Raw genomic sequence first — 23,396 nt, 5'->3', positions numbered from 1 at the left:
TCTATTATTGACCCCAAGTCGGGGTCAATAGAGACACCAAAATTTTATTTAAAAAATATATACCCCCCACATATATTCAATTTTTTATTTGGTGGATTAAAGGCATATATGGGTGGACATAATATGCCCTCAAAAGTTTGGCTCATGCGGCTACAGGGAACAAGAGCACCACTGGTGCTGTAGCTCATTTGTTATGGGTTATGGTCAGGAATACCATGCATAGCTATGTATAGCCATGCATCTCTATGTATAGCCATGCATAGCTATGTATAGCCATGCATAGCTATGTATAGCCATGGATAGCTATGTATAGCCATGGATAGCTATGTATGGCCATGTATAGCCATATGTAAAAATGTCATAGCCATGTATAGCCATGTATAGCTATGTATACAGGGCTGCCAACTTTGAAAAACACATTTCAGTATTCTCAAACCTCAAAATCACCATAGTGCTGTGATCAAGCAGAAATCAGCATTTTGAAAATATACTTACGGTTCTCAAGATATTTCTTTATTCAAGGTATTTATTTATTTGTACCTTTTGCTTGACGAGTATCCTTTGATTTTATTTTGTTTAATACAGTTTTGTTTGTATATTTAATGTCTTGGATGCACCATCGGATAGATGAGTGCCACTGATGTAAAAGCAATTTCCAAATAAAAACTTGAAACTTAAAAACTACAACAATTTCATGGTAAATGCCATGCATAGCCATGCATAGTTATGTATAGCCATGCATAGCTATGTATGGCCATGCATAGCTATGTATAGCTATGCATAGCTATGTATAGCCATGGATAGCTATGTATGGCCATACATGTATAGCCATGCATAGCTATGTATAGCCATAATGTAACCATGTCATAGCCATGTATAGCCATGTATAGCCATGTATAGCTATGTATAGGCCCCCCACAGGGCTGCCAACTTTGAAAAACACATTTCAGTATTCCCAAACCTCAAAATCACCATAGTGCTGTGATCAAGCACAAATCAGCATTTTGAAAATATACTTAGGCCTACGGTTCTCAAGATATTTATTTATTCAAGGCATTTATTTATGTGTACCTTTTACTTGTCAAGTATCCTTTGATTTTATTTTGTTTAATACAGTTTCGTTTGTATATATTTTAAAATGTCTTGGATGCACCATCGGATACCCAATGACCCCCCTTTTTAAATGATGCTTTGTACCTGATAGGCCCCCTACATGACGCCGGTAGGCACATACCCGTCACTTCTAAAGTGTGTCCCTCCCCGGGACTATATGATAATAGATAGTGGCCAGCACATTTATAAAGGACTGATTACTCACAATCTTCACTCTTAAACTGTGTTTTTCTGAATGTGCTGATCATGTTGTAAAAATGTCATAGCCATGTATAGCCATGTATAGCTATGTATACAGGGCTGCCAACTTTGAAAAACACATTTCAGTATTCTCAAACCTCAAAATCACCATAGTGCTGTGATCAAGCAGAAATCAGCATTTTGAAAATATACTTACGGTTCTCAAGATATTTCTTTATTCAAGGTATTTATTTATTTGTACCTTTTGCTTGACGAGTATCCTTTGATTTTATTTTGTTTAATACAGTTTTGTTTGTATATTTAATGTCTTGGATGCACCATCGGATAGATGAGTGCCACTGATGTAAAAGCAATTTCCAAATAAAAACTTGAAACTTAAAAACTACAACAATTTCATGGTAAATGCCATGCATAGCCATGCATAGTTATGTATAGCCATGCATAGCTATGTATGGCCATGCATAGCTATGTATAGCTATGCATAGCTATGTATAGCCATGGATAGCTATGTATGGCCATACATGTATAGCCATGCATAGCTATGTATAGCCATAATGTAACCATGTCATAGCCATGTATAGCCATGTATAGCCATGTATAGCTATGTATAGGCCCCCTACAGGGCTGCCAACTTTGAAAAACACATTTCAGTATTCCCAAACCTCAAAATCACCATAGTGCTGTGATCAAGCACAAATCAGCATTTTGAAAATATACTTAGGCCTACGGTTCTCAAGATATTTATTTATTCAAGGCATTTATTTATGTGTACCTTTTACTTGTCAAGTATCCTTTGATTTTATTTTGTTTAATACAGTTTCGTTTGTATATATTTTAAAATGTCTTGGATGCACCATCGGATACCCAATGACCCCCTTTTTAAATGATGCTTTGTACCTGATAGGCCCCTACTGCATGACGCCGTAGGCACATACCCGTCACTTCTAAAGTGTGTCCCTCCCCGGGACTATATGATAATAGATAGTGGCCAGCACATTTATAAAGGACTGATTACTCACAATCTTCACTCTTAAACTGTGTTTTTCTGAATGTGCTGATCATGTTGATTGCTAGTCGGAAACTCCTGCGAAGCTAGCTATGGACATGGCATCTTACCTACTCCATTCTATAACAGTCTGCCTAGTTCCTTGTGTTTTTTCTCTTCAATCATTTTGTTGAATGTAATTTTATGAATCAAATAAAAAAGATAGAAAGTGACTTCACATAAGTTATGTGTCATTTTATTTATAATAAAGAAGTTATTAAATTAATAAAGTAAGACAATTTATTTATCTATACATTGTAAGTGCATGTCAAATGGGGTACATTGTTCAATACTATAGGCCTACATGAATAAATTATGCCCATATTATAGCTAGGCCCTAAAAACTTTATTTTGTATCGGATTTTTCCTGTTGAAAAGACAAAACTGATGTTTATGATAGCAACCATTTCATCAATAACATTTTGAGTCATTTTTATCCATAAAACGACACAGGATATGACAGATAACTACTTTCACATCAATAGGGTCCATATGATCACAGGTTGTTGAGAATCTGTGATATGATGAAGATTTTGATTCTATAGCTCTGTTATCAACATGATATCACGCTGTTCAGTGGTCAAGGAGTAAGGACCCCGGTCAAGGACACTGATATGACATCATAGGTGATGTAATTTTCTTCTGCTGACCATATGATGCTGTATATTAACTATTATATAGTCTATTATTGTTACATTTAGGCCTATACCTAGAACTTTTAAAGTCATAATTAGTTCAAACATAACTTTGGTAATACTCACTGCGTTTTCATTCGTTGAAACGGCAAAACATACTTACTTTTCCTTACAAATCGAATAACAATAATTTTAAAACATTCCACCTCAGAGAGGGGTTGTCACCCATATCCTGATATACCAGGCACTGAAAAGTGCTACTCACCTTGAGTAAATGTTTACATAACTAATTGGGTTTAGTGACTGGGTAGATGTGTGATAAATGAGTGAGATGTTTGTTCTTAGTCATTAGTCAGGGTTGCCAACCAACAATTTGGTAGCCCAAATTGGGAGAATTTCAGAAGTAAGGGCCTACACAGCACGAGCCCAATTGGTGCTTTATCTATTGACTTGCAGAATGTAAGGCACAGCAACACTGAAAAGCAAACATTGTAGCCGCACTGAAACAGTAAAGTTCAACATCTCTTTTACAAATTCAAGCACGATCAAGGAGTTTGTACAGTGTTGGTAATATGAAAAGCACCACAAACAGTCTGCATAGGAGACTATTCCCTGAAATTTGGTCAAACTTTTCAGAAGAAAATGCTCCAAAAATGATACTTTCTGTCCGAATTTTCTTAGCTAAATAAGTAACAATCATGCAAAGATCACCGCCTCAAATTACCAGATCCATTGCTCAAACGATGTAGCAAGAGAAAGAAAAAAACATACAGAAAAATGGATCATGCCTAGAGTTCATTGCGTGCTACGCAATGAGCTAAAAACTACAATCTAGAGAGTGCCAAAACTGTCCCTATTCACCTCATTCTACGGTACATATTGGTGACGTTTATGTCATTTTTCAGTGTGTAATATTTTTTTTTTTTTTTTTCATGACATACGAGCTGTTACGCATCCCCCCTGCTGAAATTTCATCATTTCTTATTATCAAATCTTTAGAAGTTACTGATAAATAACAACATCTCAACTCTCAAGCTTAAATTTCACTTGTGCATAGTACCCAGTTGAAAATATGTAGAGATGCTTCCATTGAATTACATGTCGTCAGCCTGCTACGCTAATTGCCTTTAGAAGTCATTTTTACATGTTTCTCATTTGCAATTTTGATTTGCTGAGTACCGGTAATAAATAATAATTAATCAAATTTACAGCCGCATTCTTCATAAAACGTGTAGAATACCGTACATCAAAAGATTATTCATAATCATAATCATATTTACTTATTTTACCATTTTACCGGTAATTTACCGTAATCTACCGGTAATTTTAAACCGCCATTTTTAATTTACCAGTAAATTAACAACACTGGGTTTGAAGTTCTTCAAGTGCACTTAACTAGCAAGAACCAGACTCCAATAGCCCTTCTCCTTCTTTCCTAAAACTAGGTAAAATAGTTGTAATTGTAGTACCGGGTACACTTACCACCATACGAGATATGTCGTAATTCATTTGGCATACAATCCATAGGTCCAACTCCAAAGCATGCAATCCTGCCATCAGGCCTGTCAAAAATCATACAAACAAAATAATAAGCTACATATAGGTACAGGTTTATACAGCGGTTTGGCACTTAATTTAAGAATAGCACTCATCAACAAAACTATGAAATTATAATAGTTGATAGTTTGAAAAGTTTTGACTCAATTTTTTTTTCGCCCCTTCCGGAACGTTAAAAAATTGTCTTAAAATGTATCGGGACGGAATTTTACATCACATCTAGAGTAATAGACTGTGTGTGCATCAGATCTGGGACTTTAGTGCATAGAGCCGTGTTTGCTAGACAATACATGCAGGGTTGGACTTTTGACTGGTCAAAACCTGTTTTGTCCACGAAGCGGTTAAAACCAGGTTTAAACCGGTCAAAACCGGACCAAACTGGTCAAAAGTTGATGTATCATAACATAAAGGCGGTTACCCGTAGACCTATTTGGCGGTTCTCGGCTGGGCGCGATTACCTGGCTGATGGTAACTGTACCCACCAAGTTTCATGCCCATATGACAGTATTTACTAATTTGACTTCAGCTGACCCCTGGATGACCTTGGACGACCCTGAAATGACCTTCCAAAAATTTGGCTCTTTATGTTGACTGTACCCGCCAAGTTTCATGCCCATATGAGTTTTTAGTAATTTGACCTCGGATGACCCCTGGGTGACCCTGGATGACCCCAAAATGACCTTCAAAAATGTGGCTCTAAATGTTGACTGTACCCACCAAGTTTCATGCCCATATGACAGTTTTTTAGTAATTTGACCTCGGATGACCCCAAAATGACCTTCAAAAATTTGACTCTGAATGTTGACTGTACCCACCAAGTTTCATGCCCATACGATAGTTCCTAAGTTATTTGCCCTCAGACGACCCCTGGGTGACCCTGGATGACCCCAAAATGACCCTCAAAAATTTGGCTCTAAATGTTGACTGTACCCACCAAGTTTCATGCCCATAAGACAGGTTTTAATAATTTGACCTCGGATGACCCCAAAATGACCTTCAAAAATTTGGCTCTAAATGTTGACTGTAGGCCTACCCACCAAGTTTTATACCTGTACGACCGTTTTTGCTAATTTGACCTCAGATGACCCCAATTCCCAAAGTCACCCAGGTGTCAGCTGAGGTCAAATTACTACTGTCCTGGGCATGAAACTTCACTGGAACTCACTTCCCTACTCAGTAACCACCATAGAAGACACCAAGCAATTTAAAACAGCCGTCATAAGCCACCTCAACCAACAAGACTAGTAAATGTCATGCGCACACCTCAACCTGCGTGTATGACTCCACCAGGAGTGTTATGCAGTATACATTTTAACTAACAAATGCAGGAGATGCGCGAGCCGGAAGTTCAAGCTTGCTGTAGGCTCGGTCCCTACATTATGTACACACATACTCACCGTATATGACACGCTTGCAACGCCCGACTCAGGTGTCAATTTGTGGATTAAATAAAATAAAATTAAATATCTTTTTTTCTATATGTCCGCTTTCTCCGTCTCCGGGAATTGACTTGAAAACACTATGAGGATTACTCAGTTAATTTTGGAGGACAAAAATCGTGAAATTGGTGGTGTACGGGAATTTTGTTTATATGGCCAAGTTTTAGGCCAAAAAAATATGATTTTTTTCTAAATTTTTTTTGACCGAAAATTCGACCCTTTCTCGCTTATGGTGATTTTCACGGTAAAGGGTGTAACTTTGGATTTTTAACATTTTAATCCGTAGTGTTCTAATAAAGCCACAGAATTCCATGATTTTTGGCCACATAAGTCATCTAGTTAGCAGCTACCTTGGGTAGCATAATCAGCTTTGGGAGTTACTGCGCTCAGTTTTAGCAGGCTTAAATGTACTTAATATTGCCATTTTGAAAAACTATAAAAAACAGTAACATTTTTGTAAAACCCTGTGTTTTCTTCAGTTAGTTCATGGATAATTTTTCTTATCCTGAAAGTACAGTCATATGTTCAGTAAACACTGCCACATTAGATTTAATTGTGAACAGCCCTGTATTTTTGAGAACCGGACTTCGATATTTGTCGTTTCGGAGGCTTCATTTTCCGTTAACAATTGTTAACAAACTTTGTGGGTGTAGCTTTGGTTCATAATTCTTGGTAATTTCTTCACTTCTTCTTGATTCATAACAGTTGTTATCTTAACTTGAAATGGGTAACAAAAATTAGTCGATTTGCAAGCTTTTAAAAATTTTATAAAATCTTGACTTCAAAGAGCCGTTTTTCCGTTAACTTTTTTGAAGCCTCCGAAACAAACTGTTCAGCAAGCTTGTGCAAATATAAATAAAAGAGCTCATCAAATCTATTTATCAAAATGTAGCAAAGTAGATCCTCAAGTCACATGTTTTTAAATCGTGGAGATATATATCACCGTTTGAAAATGGGACCCAATACAAACTTTCCGTTAACAATTGAAGCCTCCGAAACAAATGAAGCCTCCGAAACAACAATAAGATTAATTATCATCTATGCATATCTAAATTGGTGTGTTTCATACTGATATCTGCATTGTAATTATTACTTGATATGTGCAGAATGTCATAAATTAAAAAAAAAATTGACATTATGGTTAATGTTTGAAAAATATACTGATATCCCAAAAAGCCTGTTTCGGAGGCTTCACATGCAAAAAACACCATACTTAACAAATGGGTGAAAAAATTAACATGTGATAAATCTACAATATCTGCCGCATAGAATCATTGATTCAATATACACAAGAAAATAACAGCTTAGATGATCCCAACACTGTTGTTTTCAAAAAAACTACTTCTGCAATGTTTAACAATTGTTAACATGAAGCCTCCGAAACAAAAAAAATGACTTGCTGTGATAATTTAATTTTTGTCACAACTGAAATTCAATACTTAGAAGCAAAGCATGAAAATTGGTAATTGTGATATTTTTTACCTATTTTTTTATGTCAACTTGTAGTGGTTAGCCAAATATTTTACTTTTATGATCACCTGTGTTGTTAACTGAAGCCTCCGAAACACAAATCGCTTGAATTGCCAATTCTAAAAAATAAGTCAAATTTCTGTAAAACTTGGCTGGGAGGTTCCTTTCATCAAGTAGTATTTGTACATGAAGTTAGATATTCAAATTATTTTAGGAACCCAATTAAAACTTAAAAAATATGTTTAAGGTTTGGAAATTTCCATTGTAAATGACACTTGATGTTAAAAATTTTCAAAACTGCAATTACAAACATAGCAAAACATGGTATAAAATTTAACTTCTGTTGACTTACTTTGGAATGGGATTTCACATGTATTCCAGCTTTCATGTCATAATTTTCTGAGGTTATGTAAAATACATTTTTCTTAGATTTTAACCAAAATGTTATGGAAATGTCAGATTATGTATGAGAAATCAAAAGGTTTAAGCCTTGAAACATTATTTTACTGGAATTTAAGTTGCTTCTATGCATGATTTCAGTAAACAGAAACATATTTAAGTGGTTTGAAATTTTGACCCAAAAATCAAAAGTTACACCCTTTACCGTGAAAATGACCTTATCTAATGAATTTTCAACTTCTTTTTGACATATGTGGTAGATACGACTTTGGTGTTTATATTCCCTGAAGTAATTGTTGTAATTTTGCTTAGTTTTATAAAAAGAAGTGATTTTCTGCATGGAGTTGTTTTTTAAATATTCGGCTTTGTTTACGCTTTCAAAACCAAAACTGAATTTCCGGCTCATGCGATGCGCTCGTATGCGCTTGTTACTAGTTAAAGTTAGTTCACCACGTAAACTTATGGCTCAAAATTCGGACCGCTTCGCCAATAAGTTTACTGCTTTCTGTGTTTTGAAATTTGTTGACGTTTTAACGATCCCCGATTCCCGGTCGCTTATTTTAGCTGTGTCACGTCACATGCATGACGCTGGTGGGTACCAACCAAACTTCAGGAAAAAAAAAAACTCGATCGCCGATAACGATGTGATATGGGACTTACATTTGATTACACAGAGATATTTCTTGCCAAAATTTGACCATTTCTAGGCAAGTTGGCCCTACTTTGTCTGCGTTATATGAAAAAGGACAGTCTTAAGTAAGCATAAGTGCAACGCTTTTGATGTTTTGATGTTTTTGGAGACTGGGAGGGTTCAGAACAAAAAAATGATGGAGCCTATTCTTGACTGTGTAATATTCCTTCAACCAGTGCCGTGCGGTAACAGTCTTATACGATGGACAGATAGTATCAGTTTGTGAATGAGGACATCGTATAAGTTCCTTGTACTAAGTTAAAGTATACATTCAGATTCAGATTCTACCTGAGAGTACTAAATATAGAGAGGCGCTACATCGATCGCTCAAGTGAGGACAGCGTGAGCTCGATACCTGTATAAGAGTCTGTTCGTCACGCCACAAATCTTGAAAGGTGATTTTGAATATGTAATGATATGAATGAGCTAAATGTGACGTAGCTACGAAAAGGCGCTGTCATTGGATGTATGTTGTTCATTTCCCTATGAGTTATTGTTGTTGTTGTTTTAAATGTTTGTTTTTTTGTCTTTTATATGAACGCATCGCCAATTAAGGCGTGTGCCACTGATATAGGCCTAAAAGCGTCCGCTCAAATAAATAAATAATATAAAATATGCCCATATTGTTGTTGCTAAGCAGACGCCACGCTTTCTGTAACGGTACAAAAAGGTGACTATAAATAGAAATATATTACGGATCTTGGCAGCAGACAGATTGCGCTGTCCTCTGACCCTGACTCATTGCCACGTTGACCTAGATAAACACGCACAAGCTAGGGGATGCGACTGTGCCACAGGGCACAGGTTTTGTCTACGGAATCGGTATAGGCAATTTGTACAGAGTGCCGCTAGCCTGATTCTACGTGACGTGACAGCTTTTTAATCCCTATTCATGTTGTAACGTGAATCACGCTATTGTGGACCATCCTTCTGATACTTGAGTGTTTGGACAAGCGGAACGGTTTTTGTTTACCTCTCTGTTTGTAAACAAACCAGGAGGTCGAAATCGTCCTCCTCGCCGAATACGAAAGTCAGCGTACATGTAATAGTACGGTAGTAATAAATTGTACATTGTTATGATTGTACATTCATTGGACAAACCGTTCAAACCCAAGGGAACGTCCATTATATATGAGCCTTATGAAGTCACCACTTGACTTCGATTATTCCTTGGTATCAAAAGCCACAAGTACTTGAGTACCATCACCCACGGTCAGCTGACATTATTTTAGCAGATTTAAAAATAAATAAAAATACATTTATTATAAATGAAAATGAATCGTGATATGATTTAAAAATAAATAAAAAAAATACAGTAATTATTAGTATTAGAGATTAATCATGTAAAATAATAAACAAATACAGGAGTCATTTTAATAAATCATGACAAACTTATAAAATTAAAATTATGCTACTATGCTAGCCTACAGTACCATCTAAATAAATTTAAATTAATTCATGAATGATAAATGAATGAAAGTTACCTGAAGAAATTAACAAACATAATAATATAAATAATATATACTTAGCTGTACAAATAAATGAAAAGGCCTATAAAAAGAAAAAGATAAAGATAAAGAAAAAATCTGAAATGAATTCAGTGAAGGCCTACTTTTTAATTGTATTTTTACAAATTTAAAACAAGATAATGATATTAAATAATAAATAGTAATAATAATATTAAGTCTAGTAATAATAATAAATAATAATAATAATAAAATAATGATTAATATTTATAATAATAATTTAATAATAATTATAATAGTAATAAATAAAAATAACAATAATAGATAATATAAATTAATAATAAATAATAATAAATAGTGCAGTAATATGTTTAAAAATAATATTGATTACAAAAAAACAAAAACAAAAACATTCATCCCATTCATTTATATCGTGTTATTTTTCATAATATTATCAAACTTATTTCTCCACTGAAAATTATAAAATAACTGTTATAACTAAACATATAACTAAATATTAATTGAGTGACAGCCAATCGATCAAAACCCATCATAAACATCCAGGCATCCATGCCAAGACGGCGTAAGAGGATTAGGTAAATAATAACAAAGAACTAGTATTATAATAATAAAGGACGTTCCCCCGGTGGGGTCACTCAACTTGCAATACTGACCGCACGATCGTTACCAAAATCGCGGAAAAAGGGGTCATTTTTAGGGCTTGTCCGCGGACAAAATTGTCTGTGAAATTGGAAAATAGGGGTGTTTTATCGCACAAATTAATGTCCACGAAATTGAAAAAAAGGGGGTTCTTATTGTTTTCTCCCGATCACGTGGATAGCTCACCCCAAATTTTGCAATAGCCAATTTATATGCGAGGGGTACTACATGTACTTGAATTTTGTGATGAAAAAACTATTCATAAAATCCTCGTCCTTGAAATGTTGAAATAGGGTCAAAATAGCAAATGTGTCCTCGAATCTAAAAAATAGGGGTGTTTCAGAGTACCATTTTGTCCTTGTTTTAGAGTAAAAAAGGGGGTAAAATTTCATGATTTGTCCTTGAAATCGACTGCAAAAGGGGGTAATTTGTACTTGTGGTAACGGTCCTATGTGTCCCCCCTGCCAGGGAGTGACCCCACCGGGGACGTTCCCTTGGGTTTGAACGGTTTGTTTCATTGGCATTGCATGTACGGCACTGCACTGCACGTTGATGGTGCATGGTGAAAAAAGAACAAGACAATCGAAACTGTTCAATATGGTGGGTGTACTTACAAAACTTCAGTCATGTCTTCCACTCTCAGCGGTCCTGTGGTTCTTTTTTTCAAACCAATCTGATTATTGTAAGGGATACGACGCCCTACGCCGCCCCCAGCTCCGGCCGCGGGCTGAGCCTGCGCAGCCATTTCTAGTTCTGTCAACGCAAAAGTTCTCTGTAAAAATTAGCGTTGGGCGATAATCAATACTCGATTAAATGTAATTCCAATGCATTGTCTATGGGATACACACTAAGGGGCTGTCCAATAATTATGAGCCCTGGGGGAGGGTAAAATTGAGGGGGGAAGCAATTTTTGGCAAGCCGAGAGGGGGGGGGCAAGTGATTTTTGGCACACATTCTTGGGGCGCCTTTGAAATAAAACGCTCTAAAAAGGCTTAGGAAAACCGTACGGAAATGCTTAAATTTATGCAAATTTTCCTCCTCGCTGCACTCGCAACATGTAGGCTAGGCCTATTATAGGCCGGGCCTACTCTCTAAATGTGAAAGAGTGAAAAATCACTCAAAAAGAGTGAAATTTCACTCTTTCAAAGAGCCATCTGAGTGACAACTCTTTTAGAGTGAAGCTCACTCTCAAGAAAGAGTGAAAAAATTCACTCCGGAAAAGAGTGAATCAGAAAAGAGCATTTATTTATCTATTTATTCATTTAGGCCTATTTTATATACAAGAATATCACAGCAGTTCATAACAGCTACTATGTGCTTTAAATTGTTGTGAGGCTAGGCCCCAGGTTAGGGTAGGACCCGGTCTAGGAATATTGAACTGGTCTAAAGCTTAAGCACATACACAACGTGTTGAACTTCAGTGTGGGATGAATGATGAAAAACTATGGATTTAGTGAAGCTAATAGTCAAACTGTTCAATGGTGAGTACACTTAGGTGTAGGACATAACACTTGGCAAATACCATGTTTACGGTCACAGTCTGGAGAAGCATGATAAGGCGTAACCTACATAAGCTTACATATGCGTACATGTAAACCGGCACTGTATGGGCCGGTAACAAACTGCTCACATATGACTTAAGCTTACTGCCGCCGTTGTCTCCAGACCAAGTGTATACTTCCTACGAGTTATGACCTACACATAAATGTAATCACTATTGAGTATGCTGTCTATTTCTTCATCAAATCCGCTTTCTTTTCGCCATTCATTCACACACTGTTCGCCATTTTGTTACACAAGTTCAACAAACATCGGCCGATTTTCGGCGCTTCTGATTGGCTGACAGTTCACTCCAAGAAAGAGTGAGATTTTGTGCCACTTTTGAGCGAGTGAGGCTCACTCGAAATCGCGAGTGAAATTGTGTGTACTGTTTTCACTCTTTTAGAGCTAAACCCCACTCTTTTAGAGCTAACTTAAATTCACTCTGAAATTCAGAGTGGTTTTTCACTCTTTTACATTTAGAGAGTATAGGCCTATAGACCATTTAAAGTTTGCAAATTGGGATCCAAAAAAATTGGCATGTGCAAGAGGGGGCAAAGTTGGCGGGCTCAGAGGGGGGGGGGAGGCGATTTTTGACAGGCCGAGGGGGGGGGCAATCGATTTTGGCGAGCTGAGCCGTTTGCAAATTTTATCCCCCCCCCCCCGGGGCTCATAATTATTGCACAGCGGGTGACAGCCCCTTAGCGGCGCACCGTACACACATGACAAAACAAAATTTTGTCAAACAACAGCACGTATGGTTCTAAAATTTTAAGTGTGTATTTGTTATAGTGTATTCATTACAATTAGGTCAAAATCTCAATTTTGAAAATGTTACTTTGAATAACAAATAACAGTGACCAATCAATCACATTCAAAGCGTTTTACAAACTATTTGCGTAGGGATTTGAATTTTTTCGTAACTTCACAACCTATCGTAGGCCTATAGGATGTTTCAGACATCCGAGCTTTTCAGGTGTCCTTAAGTGGTAATTTTCGATCCCAATCAAAGAAATTACAAATATTTTACAAAATATTTTACAAAAACCATTATTATGCATTACGAAAGATTTGAAACTACATGTAGGCTAGTCAATAATGTATTGATTTTGTTTATTAATTTCAACACAAAATTGTGTTAAGAGTGTTTTAAACTTAAACTGACAACAGAAAGAGTCAGCTGATCATTAATTTTTATTTGTTTTAATATCTTCTGTTAAGCAGTGTGGAAACAAAGGAACGAAAAGATATGCGAAGTTTTAAATTGACAACTTTGTTTACTGACTAAAGCGAAAGCTGTAAACTTGTTACAAAGTAACATCCCCGGGGTTAATAGGCCTACATCTTGTTGATTAAAGTGATATTTTCTACTGGTTTTATTATCACCTGTGTTGTTTGCAGGTAATATGGGACCATTAAGGACGTTTAGCTTATGTGCATAAAAACTATAGAAGATATGCCCAAAAGAGATTGTTATGATGAACAACCTGTCCTTTAAGATTAATAAAACAGGCAATGTTATCTTGTTTTTATGTTTGCTTGGACGCTATGACGTCAAAATGACGTCATCGTCAGTGTCCCATATTACCTGCATGTGCAGGTAATATGGGACACTGTGTTATCTCTATGGTGAAAATCAAAATGTTCAGAAAATCACTCTTTTGTTCTAAAAACATTTTTGTTACATGATTTTGAATGTTAAATGCAAATTTCAACAAGAAAATTCAATTTTCTAAATAGTTTTGCTTTTCGCATTGACAATGCACACAATTTCCTATGTGTCCCATATTACCTGCACTCATTCAGTTGAAAATCAGAGAAAATAATCATTTATAAAAGGAAAGTGCCACTTTTCAGTGGAATTTTACCTGCTGATAAGCTTAACCCATCACCTAAAGATCATAAAAAGTGACAAATGCACCCTCAGTACCAGAGTATTTGGATACACAATCATAAAATGTGGCGTCATTGATTTTATATCAGGCCAAAAAAACGACGTAAATTTTGGGCAATTTCACTCTTTTGGCATTGATTTCCAAGAGTTTGATACACAGACTCCAAAACTGCATTTCTAGAAGCACAATTGATGTCTCTAAACACTTAACAAATCAACTTAAAGTGTGTACCTTCTCTAAGCTACTTTTTGTTAAAATGAAAACAGGTGTCCCATATTACCTGCTGTCCCATATTACCTGCACCTACCCTATAAGTTTGTTAATGTGGCACAGCCATACGTACCCCCCACCACCACCACCACCACACCCTCCTTCACCCATGGATAATAATTAGGCCTATTGTGGATCATTGTTTCATTGGTAATTTTGAACATCGGCAATCGATACAAAAGCTGGTATCGCCCATCCCTATTTTAAATACTACACACAGACGAGTGTCACGTGACTGTTCTGTTTGGCTAGTAGATGACTAGTGGCAAATGGTGGTCATACATAGACCACAAACCCCCGGCACAAACATAATAGCTGGGCCCGGGGGTGCCACTCATATACCATTGCATGTTGTCATCACTGACCAGACACTTTTATTTTTCACCCAAAACACTGACATGCCCAAGGGCTGAAAGGTAACCCTTACCACTGACCTGCTATGAAAAAAGGATACCCAAATCACTGACCACAGCCATGGTGCAAACAAAGGTACCCAGATCACTGACCTTACATGTCCCAATGACCCTTTTCACTGACGAAGGTAGAAAGCAATATTTACCTAGTGGATTTCCAATCCCTTTACATACAATTTCTGTTAGGCCTATAATATGAAATAGCCTGGAATATCATCCTTAACACAAAATTGTGGTCATACACAACAAACAAGCTGCAATCATTTCATTGGTATCCAATTAGTACAAGTACATCCTGGGAAGATCATACACCAACAGGTTATTTGTAGTGGAAAAGTTTTATTTCCTATTCTTGGCAATAAATACATGAACCATATTAAATTCACAATACTTTTGCATGATGTATAATCCATCTTGGTCATTTGTGGTGTATGATCCCTTGGGATAAGCGTAGCTATTTACCTTTGATTTCAGTGCTGAATCCCGGGCCGAATCCATGATCCGCGCTAAGCTCTGAAATCTGAAATATAAAGCACTTTTTTTCCCCGTTTAACTTCGGTTTTGCGCGGGTGACAAACAGCGATGGCAAATGTCACTTCACGATTTCCAAAAGGCATGGTTCCTGTCATATCTGGTTCAGCAGTCAAACGTATGTCGTAATCCATTCCGATTACACAGTATCTGTACCTTGTACAAAATTCGTAGTCTCTACGCCCGTCTCTACGCAGCCCGCTCGGCAGCATGCACAAACATCACCGAGTTTTAATCATGGTACAAGACCGGGCACAAGACTAATATATTACACTTACAGACCCGGAAGTAAGAAGTTGTTTACAATCAGGAACGAAAACAGCGGCTGACGTCAAATGCTGGACTTTGATTTTTCATGAACCCAAAACGCCGACATATCTATTGTAAAAAAGGTACCTTTTTTTCCAGAAAACACCAAAATTGAGACCTTTTGCGTCCCGCGCGGACGTGGCCTATGCTTAAAAAGATACCCTTTTACCGCGAAATTTTGGTCGGTGATGACTTCATTGACGGTTCAACTGGCACCCCCGGGTAGCTGGGGCACAGATTTGACCAATATAACCTAATTTTAGAGGCAAAGTCCCCATTGCCACACACACAAAATGGTCATTTTAAAACTGCAGCCAACGAGCTAATAGTTGAGACTTAGGACTGATATTTGATTTTCTTACAGGAAACATTCATATTGTCCCACTGCATTAATTTTATTCCTATCTCGATGTTTTCAATGTTAAATAGGCCCTAATACATGTAGGATGAAAACATATGATATTTGCACACAATCCCAATGCAAAGTATGGTCAATTTGCCACATGTGTACAAAAACCAGACATAGGCCTACCAAGGTCAGAAACCCCATTGGGCCATGGGAATGTCTTTAAACATCCTCTGGCTGGGGCACGTCAAGTGTTTTGGAGGTATCTAACCCCTGCAAAATCTATAATAAATTACTGAGTTGCAAAACTTTTCGTGATAAAAACTCGAACGGTGGTGATGCAACTGCAAATTTCACTTTTGCAAACCTATATAATCATATCATTCACCGAGTTACGCTGCATAGGCCTATTCACCTCATTTTTTTTCAATCTTAGTAAGTCTAAAAATGAGCAAAAATAGCTTTAAAAAATATCCAGGGACCTCAAAATAGTGAGCGTCAACTCAGTTACTATATGTCCACCTAACAACTACATCGCGTCAAACAAAAAATCTTGCGTCTTCGCGTATCAACACGCCGCGTCAAACAAAAAAACGCAAAGTAGGCTATCATTTAGGGGTGGTAATAATTATGTGTACCCCGGGGGTGAATTCTCAAAATGGTCTGCCAAAATCACTTGCCCCCTTTGGCCGTGCCAAAAACCTTTGCCCCCCTTTCGACGTGCCAAAAACCTTTGCCCCCCTTTGACGTGCCAAAAATCTTTGCCCCCCCTTACATATGCAAGATTTTGGGGAACCCGAATTTAAAACCTTAAATTGTCTTAACATATAATGCGAGCGCAGCGAGCAGGAAATTTTGCATATTTGAACGTGTTCGTAACGTTTTCCTACGCCTTTTAGGGCGTAATATAGAAACGGTGCCCAAAATATCTGTGCCAAAATTGCTTGCCCCCCTTTCGACCTGCCAAAATCGCTTGACCCCCCCCTTTCGACCTGCCAAAAATGCTTGCCCCCCTTTTGGCCTGCCAAAAAATCTTTGCCCCCCCCTATAATTCCCCCCCCGGGGGTACACATAATTATTGCACCACCCCTTAGTTCGCGTCATACTAGGGACAGATAAGAGGCAGAGCGGATAAGAGGGCGCACCACCAAATCACTCCACGATTTATGTAACAGTGAAATTCGGTTAAAATAGTCCACCGCTTATTTGAGCTTGTTTCGGCTTTATTTTCTAAACGTATAGTCAAATTTTGCCCGTTTTCAGCTCATTTGCTTCCGACAAGTATATGCATGAAGAATTCGGAGAAAAAGTCCCAATTTTTATTTCAGAGTTGAAGTTCTGGCGCGAATTTGAACAACGTCCGGTTTCCAAAATTGAGTGATTTTTTAGGGTTAAATTTGCACGATTTTTCTTTGCGGCAAAATAACAGAAAAAGTCGGTGGTTAGCAATATATTCCGTTAAAAGAATAATATTCTACACATGATCAGCTTTAATCTGATACAAAGCTTTATAGTTGAAATACGTAATTCAAGTGCCAAAACGAGATCCAAATGTAGGCCTTTTACCGTGTATTTCAATGGGCGCGTTTAATGGTGGTGCGCTCCCATAAGAGGGGGAAGAGGGATGTGAGCTAAAGGGGGAACAGTGAAAGAACGGGAGGATAGGGGACAACGGGGGGGGTAACAAAGAAGAAGTTGATTAAAATGAATTAAATGAAACGACTGATTAATCGGTAAAAATTGTTTTCAATAAATAGCCCATTCCCTAAAATATATGAGTTATTATTTTATAAAGTTATCATCGAAGAATGTTTCGTGATCCTAGCATCCTCTTTTTACATGTTTTATGACATTTTTCAGTACATATCCACGAAAAAAAAATTTTCCCCAAAATTTCAGTTGATTCCGATTTTGCGTTTGCGAGGTACGCATGATTATGCGTATTACACTGCTCCATAGACAATACGTTGTAATTTCGTTCTGGTGCACCAGAACGAAATTCAAATTTCACGATATCTTTGCTAAACGAATTAATCTACAAGAAATATTTTGTACATAAACATTATGTAGCCAGAGTATTCCAGTGATATAAAAATCTCAACTTTTTTTGAGAAAAGTGGGGGATGAGGCTGTGGATCACGAAATGCCCTTTTAATGCATGGTCCGGGTGCATGGCATATTGTAGACTACCCCGTAGTCCACTTGCGCATTCTGCATATACTCTGGATATTGTATTTAAGCTTAAAACTCTGATTTAATTAATGTGTGCACAATTGATAGATTTTCACATCTGATCTTTTCAGTCACCCTACACCCTCTGTTTGTTAGCTCCCCAAGTTTAACCTGGAATTTCGCGATTAAGGGCTGGGGTTTGAACGTTTGGACAGTATTTATTGTGGGACATTAGAGCACCTCAGACATATCGAATTGCATTCTGAATACGAAGAATGTCATTCTGATATCAAATAATTTTGATTTTTTGAAATTCGCAATTTAATACACATTTTATGGCAAATCATTAATTTATTTTAACAGTAGGCTACTTGAAGTAAACTTTATAAATCTGATGATTTATACTTAAAGTATAATGTAGGTGGGATAAAAAGCCGACGATCAATACATGAGTCTGCCCCCCCCGCCCGAAAAAAAACAATGAAAAACAACAACACACACACCCCACACCCCTGCATCAAATTTCGCTCCCTCATGAAAGTTGCTTTTCCTCCCTCCCCCTAACTCTGAAAAAGTGCCACTGCCAGGGACGCGGGCGTAGCAAGGGGGGGGGCAGGGTGGAAGAAGTCCATGGGCCCTGAGGGTTCGGGAGCCCTGAGCACAAAAGGGAAATTAAGTAAGTGCATAGCTAGAGGCCGAGGAGATAAAGTTAATTTAAGTGTGTTTTAGTAGGATTTAAATTATGTTCTATTCGTTAGTGTTAATGACCTCGTATGGATCAGGTCCATTACAGGCCCTATAAAATATGTCCACAGTATCATTTGTCCTCATAAAACAAACTGCTAGACCGAAAATAACGAGCACAGCAAATCGTGTTTTGCAGTGGCGGGTCCAGAGCAGTCAGAGAGGGGGGCCCAATTTTCAAAATCAAATGTAAGTAATGGCCATCCCGGAGCGCTTACACGACGCAGGGGGGTGTCTTAGGGGGGGGGGCGGACACTTGTTTGCATGTACGCAGGGGGGTGTCTTAGGGGGATGTTCCCCCTCAGAAGTTTGGAAATTTTTCAAAATGACCGTCCAATTGAAACCGTTATTTGGTGCAACAATTTTTATACTATCTATCATTCCTTTTTAAAACAAAAAAGGGGCCCGATCTCAATTTGTAACATGTATAGGCCTAAGACTTGAGATTCGCAAAGCATGCATGGATCGATGTTGAATTGAAGTCAGCACGGAGTCCTTCTTAAGCTCTCTTAATAGGCCTACTGACTTTGGTGACAAAATGTGACGGGCCGTACATATCGGCGGACCCGCCGTATTTTTCATACGTTTTTGGGCAGAGGACCCGCCTTCAAGCAAAACTTAATCACAGACCTAGGACCTATATAGATTGACCCGACTGCGATTGAGGCATGGGCCTACTATACGTGCAATTTAACCCTTTTCCTTCTCATTTTCTCCCTTTTCTTCTTTTTTCCCTTTCTTCCTCTTCTCTTCTTTTTCTCCTTTCCTTTTTTTTTTGGGAGAAGGGCCGCCCCCTGAATCCGCGCCTGGTGTTTTGCACTACTTAGTACTTAGACTTATCATGCTTATAATACGGTCATTCCGTTGGTTAAAATAGCAAACTATCCAATACTCTTCCGTCATTATCAGATTATGCTATCTTCAGTAGATAGCATTATCAGATTATGCTATCTTCAGTAGATAGCACAATGGGATCATGCTATCTTTAATAGATAGCACAATGGGATTATGCTTTCTTCAACAGATAGCACAATTGGATTATGCTATATTCAGTAGATAGCGTGATCACAGTATGCTATCTTCAGTATATATAGATATCATGATCAGATTATGATATTTGAAAGGTTAAATGTTAGGCCCTACTTTTCCTTCAGTGTATAGGCTATGTAAAGTTGAAATTGGTATTGGGTTACTCCGCAAACGTGGTATAAAAAATAATAAAAGATCCAGATGCTAGGTTAAAACTCACACAATATCGTTTTATCTTGAGCGCATATCAACAGTTACGCGTAACAACTTGTTTGTAGAATATTTTAAAAATATCAGCAAGTGCGTACGCTATTCAATTATAAAAGGCAAAAAAGCAAATCGTCCGAACATATTTTGTCCATTATTGTAGCTCCAACACCAATGGACCAGCCCTGCCAGTTGTTGGAATTTCTAGTGCACAGCTAGAGTCCGAGGAGATAGAGTTAATTTAAGTGTGAGTAGGATTTAAATTATGTTCTATTCGTTAGTGTTAATGACCTAGCTCGTATGGATCAGGTCCATTTATGCACAGGCTCTATAAAATATGTCCACAGTATCATTTGTCCTCATACATGTCATAAAACAACCGCTAGACCGAAAATAACGAGCACAGCAAATCGTGTTTTGCAGTGGCGGATCCAGAGCAGTCAGAAGGGGGGGGGGCAATTTTCAAAATCAAATGTAAGTAATGGCCATCCCGGAGCACTTGCACGACGCAGGGGGTGTCTTAGGGTACGGACACTTGTTTGTATGTACGCAGGGGTGTATTAGGGGATGTTCCCCTCAGAAGTTTGAAAATTTTTCAAAATGACCGTCCAATTGAAACCGTTATTTGGTGCAACATTTTTATACTATATATCATTACTTTATAAAAAAAAAAAGGGCCCGATCTCAATTTGTAACATTTATAGGCCTAAGACTTGAGATTCGCAAAGCATGCATGGATCGATGTTGAATTGAAGTCAGCACGGAGTCCTTCTTAAGCTGTCTTAATAGGCCTACTGACTTTGGTGACAAAATGTGACGGGCCGTATATATCGGCGGGCCCGCCGTATTTTTCATATGTTTTGGGGCAGAGGACCCGCCTTCAAGCAAAACTTAATCACAGACCTAGGGCCTATAGGCCTATAGATTGACCCGAATGCGATTTAGGCATGGGCCTGCTATACGTGCAATTTAACCATTTCCCTTCTCATTTTCTCCCTTTCTTTCTTTTTTCCCTTTTTTCCTCTTTTCTTCTTTTCTCTCCTTTCCTTTTTTTTTTGGGAGAAGGGGCCGCTCCCCTGAATCCGCGCCTGGTGTTTTGCACTACTTAGACTTATCATGCTTATAATACGGTCATTCCGTTGGTTAAAATAGCAAACTATCCAATACTCTTCCGTCATTATCAGATTATGCTATCTTCAGTAGATAGCGTTATCAGATTATGCTATCTTCAGTAGATAGCACAATGGGATCATGCTATCTTTAATAGATAGCACAATGGGATTGTGCTTTCTTCAACAGATAGCACAATTGGATTATGCTATATTCAGTAGATAGCGTGATCACAGTATGCTATCTTCAGTATAGATATCATGATCAGATTATGATATTTTCAAAGGTAAAATGTTAGGCCCTACTTTTCCTGCAGTGTATAGGCTATGTAAAGTTGAAATTGGTATTGGGTTACTCCGTAAACGTGTTATAAAAAATAATAAACGATCCAGATGCTAGGTTAACACTCACACAATATCGTTGTATCTTGAGCGCGTATCAACAGTTACGCATATCAACTTGTTTGTAGAATATTTTAAAAATATCAGCAAGTGCGTACGCTATTCAATTATAAAAGGCAAAAAAGCAAATCGTCCGAACATATTTTGTCCATTATTGTAGCTCCAACACCAATGGACCAGCCCTGCCAGTTGATGGAATTTCTAGTGCAAAGCTAGAGTCCGAGGATATAGAGTTAATTTAAGTGTGATTTAGTAGGATTTAATTTATGTTCTATTCGTTAGTGTTAATGACCTCGTATGGATCAGGTCCATTTATGCACAGGCTCTATAAAATATGCCCACAGTATCATTTGTCCTCATAAAACAACCGCTAGACCGAAAATAACGAGCACAGCAAATCGTGTTTTGCAGTGGCGGATCCAGAGCAGTCAGAAGGGGGGGGGGGGCAATTTTCAAAATCAAATGTAAATAATGGCCATCCCCGAGCGCTTGCACGACGCAGGGGGTGTCTTAGGGGACGGACACTTGTTTGTATGTACGCAGGGGTGTATTAGGGGATGTTCCCCTCAGAAGTTTGAAAATTTTTCAAAATGACCGTCCAATTGAAACCGTTATTTGGTGCAACATTTTATACTATATATCATTGCTTTTAAAACAAAAAAGGGCCCGATCTCAATTTGTAACATGTATAGGCCTAAGACGTGAGATTCGCAAAGCATGCATGGATCGATGTTGAATTGAAGTCAGCACGGAGTCCTTCTTAAGCTGTCTTAATAGGCCTACTGACTTTGGTGACAAAATGTGACGGGTTGTACATATCGGCGGACCCGCCGTATTTTTTTCATATGTTTTTGGGCAGAGGACCCGCCTTCAAGCAAAAACATAATCACAGACCTAGGGCCTATATAGATTGACCTGACTGCGATTTAGGCATGAGCCTACTATACGTGCAATTTAACCCTTTCCTTCTCATTTTCTCCCTTTTCTTTTTTTCCCTTTTTCCTCTTTCTCTTCTTTTTCTCTCCTTTCCTTTTTTTGGGAGAAGGGGCCGCCCCCCCTGAATCCGCGCCTGGTGTTTTGCACTACTTAGACTTATCATGCTTACAATACGGCCATTCCGTTGGTTAAAATAGCAAACTATCCAATACTCTTCCGTCATTATCAGATTATGCTATCTTCAGTAGATAGCATTATCAGATTATGCTATCTTCAGTAGATAGTATTATCACATTATGCTATCTTCAGTAGATAGCACAATGGGATCATGCTATCTTTAATAGATAGCACATTGGGATTATGCTTTCTTCAACAGATAGCACAATTGGATTATGCTATATTCAGTAGATAGCGTGATCACAGTATGCTATCTTCAGTATATATAGATATCATGATCAGATTATGATATTTGAAAGGTTAAATGTTAGGCCCTACTTTTCCTTCAGTGTATAGGCTATGTAAAGTTGAAATTGGTATTGGGTTACTCCGCAAAACGTGGTATAAAAAAATAATAAAAGATCCAGATGCTAGGTTAAAACTCACACAATATCGTTTTATCTTGAGCGCATATCAACAGTTACGCGTAACAACTTGTTTGTAGAATATTTTAAAAATATCAGCAAGTGCGTACGCTATTCAATTATAAAAGGCAAAAAAGCAAATCGTCCGAACATATTTTGTCCATTATTGTAGCTCCAACACCAATGGACCAGCCCTGCCAGTTGTTGGAATTTCTAGTGCACAGCTAGAGTCAGAGG

General features: G+C 37.8%; 1 protein-coding gene across 1 annotated transcript in view; it reads right to left on the bottom strand.

The window, feature by feature from the left end:
- Window positions 1-11,460, bottom strand: part of LOC140145278 (uncharacterized) — a 31,926-nt gene extending 20,466 nt beyond the window's left edge. Inside the window, exons 1-2 of the mRNA XM_072167039.1 lie at window positions 11,291-11,460; window positions 4,477-4,556 (exon numbers count right to left, since the gene is read on the bottom strand). Coding sequence (XP_072023140.1) covers window positions 4,477-4,556; window positions 11,291-11,421 — 211 coding nt within the window. The 5' untranslated portion in view covers window positions 11,422-11,460. The remainder of the gene's footprint in view (window positions 1-4,476; window positions 4,557-11,290) is intronic.
- Window positions 11,461-23,396: the final 11,936 nt, after the last annotated feature.

The sequence above is a fragment of the Amphiura filiformis genome, unplaced genomic scaffold (assembly GCF_039555335.1).
Source record: "Amphiura filiformis unplaced genomic scaffold, Afil_fr2py scaffold_193, whole genome shotgun sequence".
Taxonomy (NCBI): Eukaryota; Metazoa; Echinodermata; class Ophiuroidea; order Amphilepidida; family Amphiuridae; genus Amphiura; species Amphiura filiformis.
Note: the sequence above shows the minus strand (reverse complement) of the source record. Positions and strands in the feature narration are given on the sequence as shown.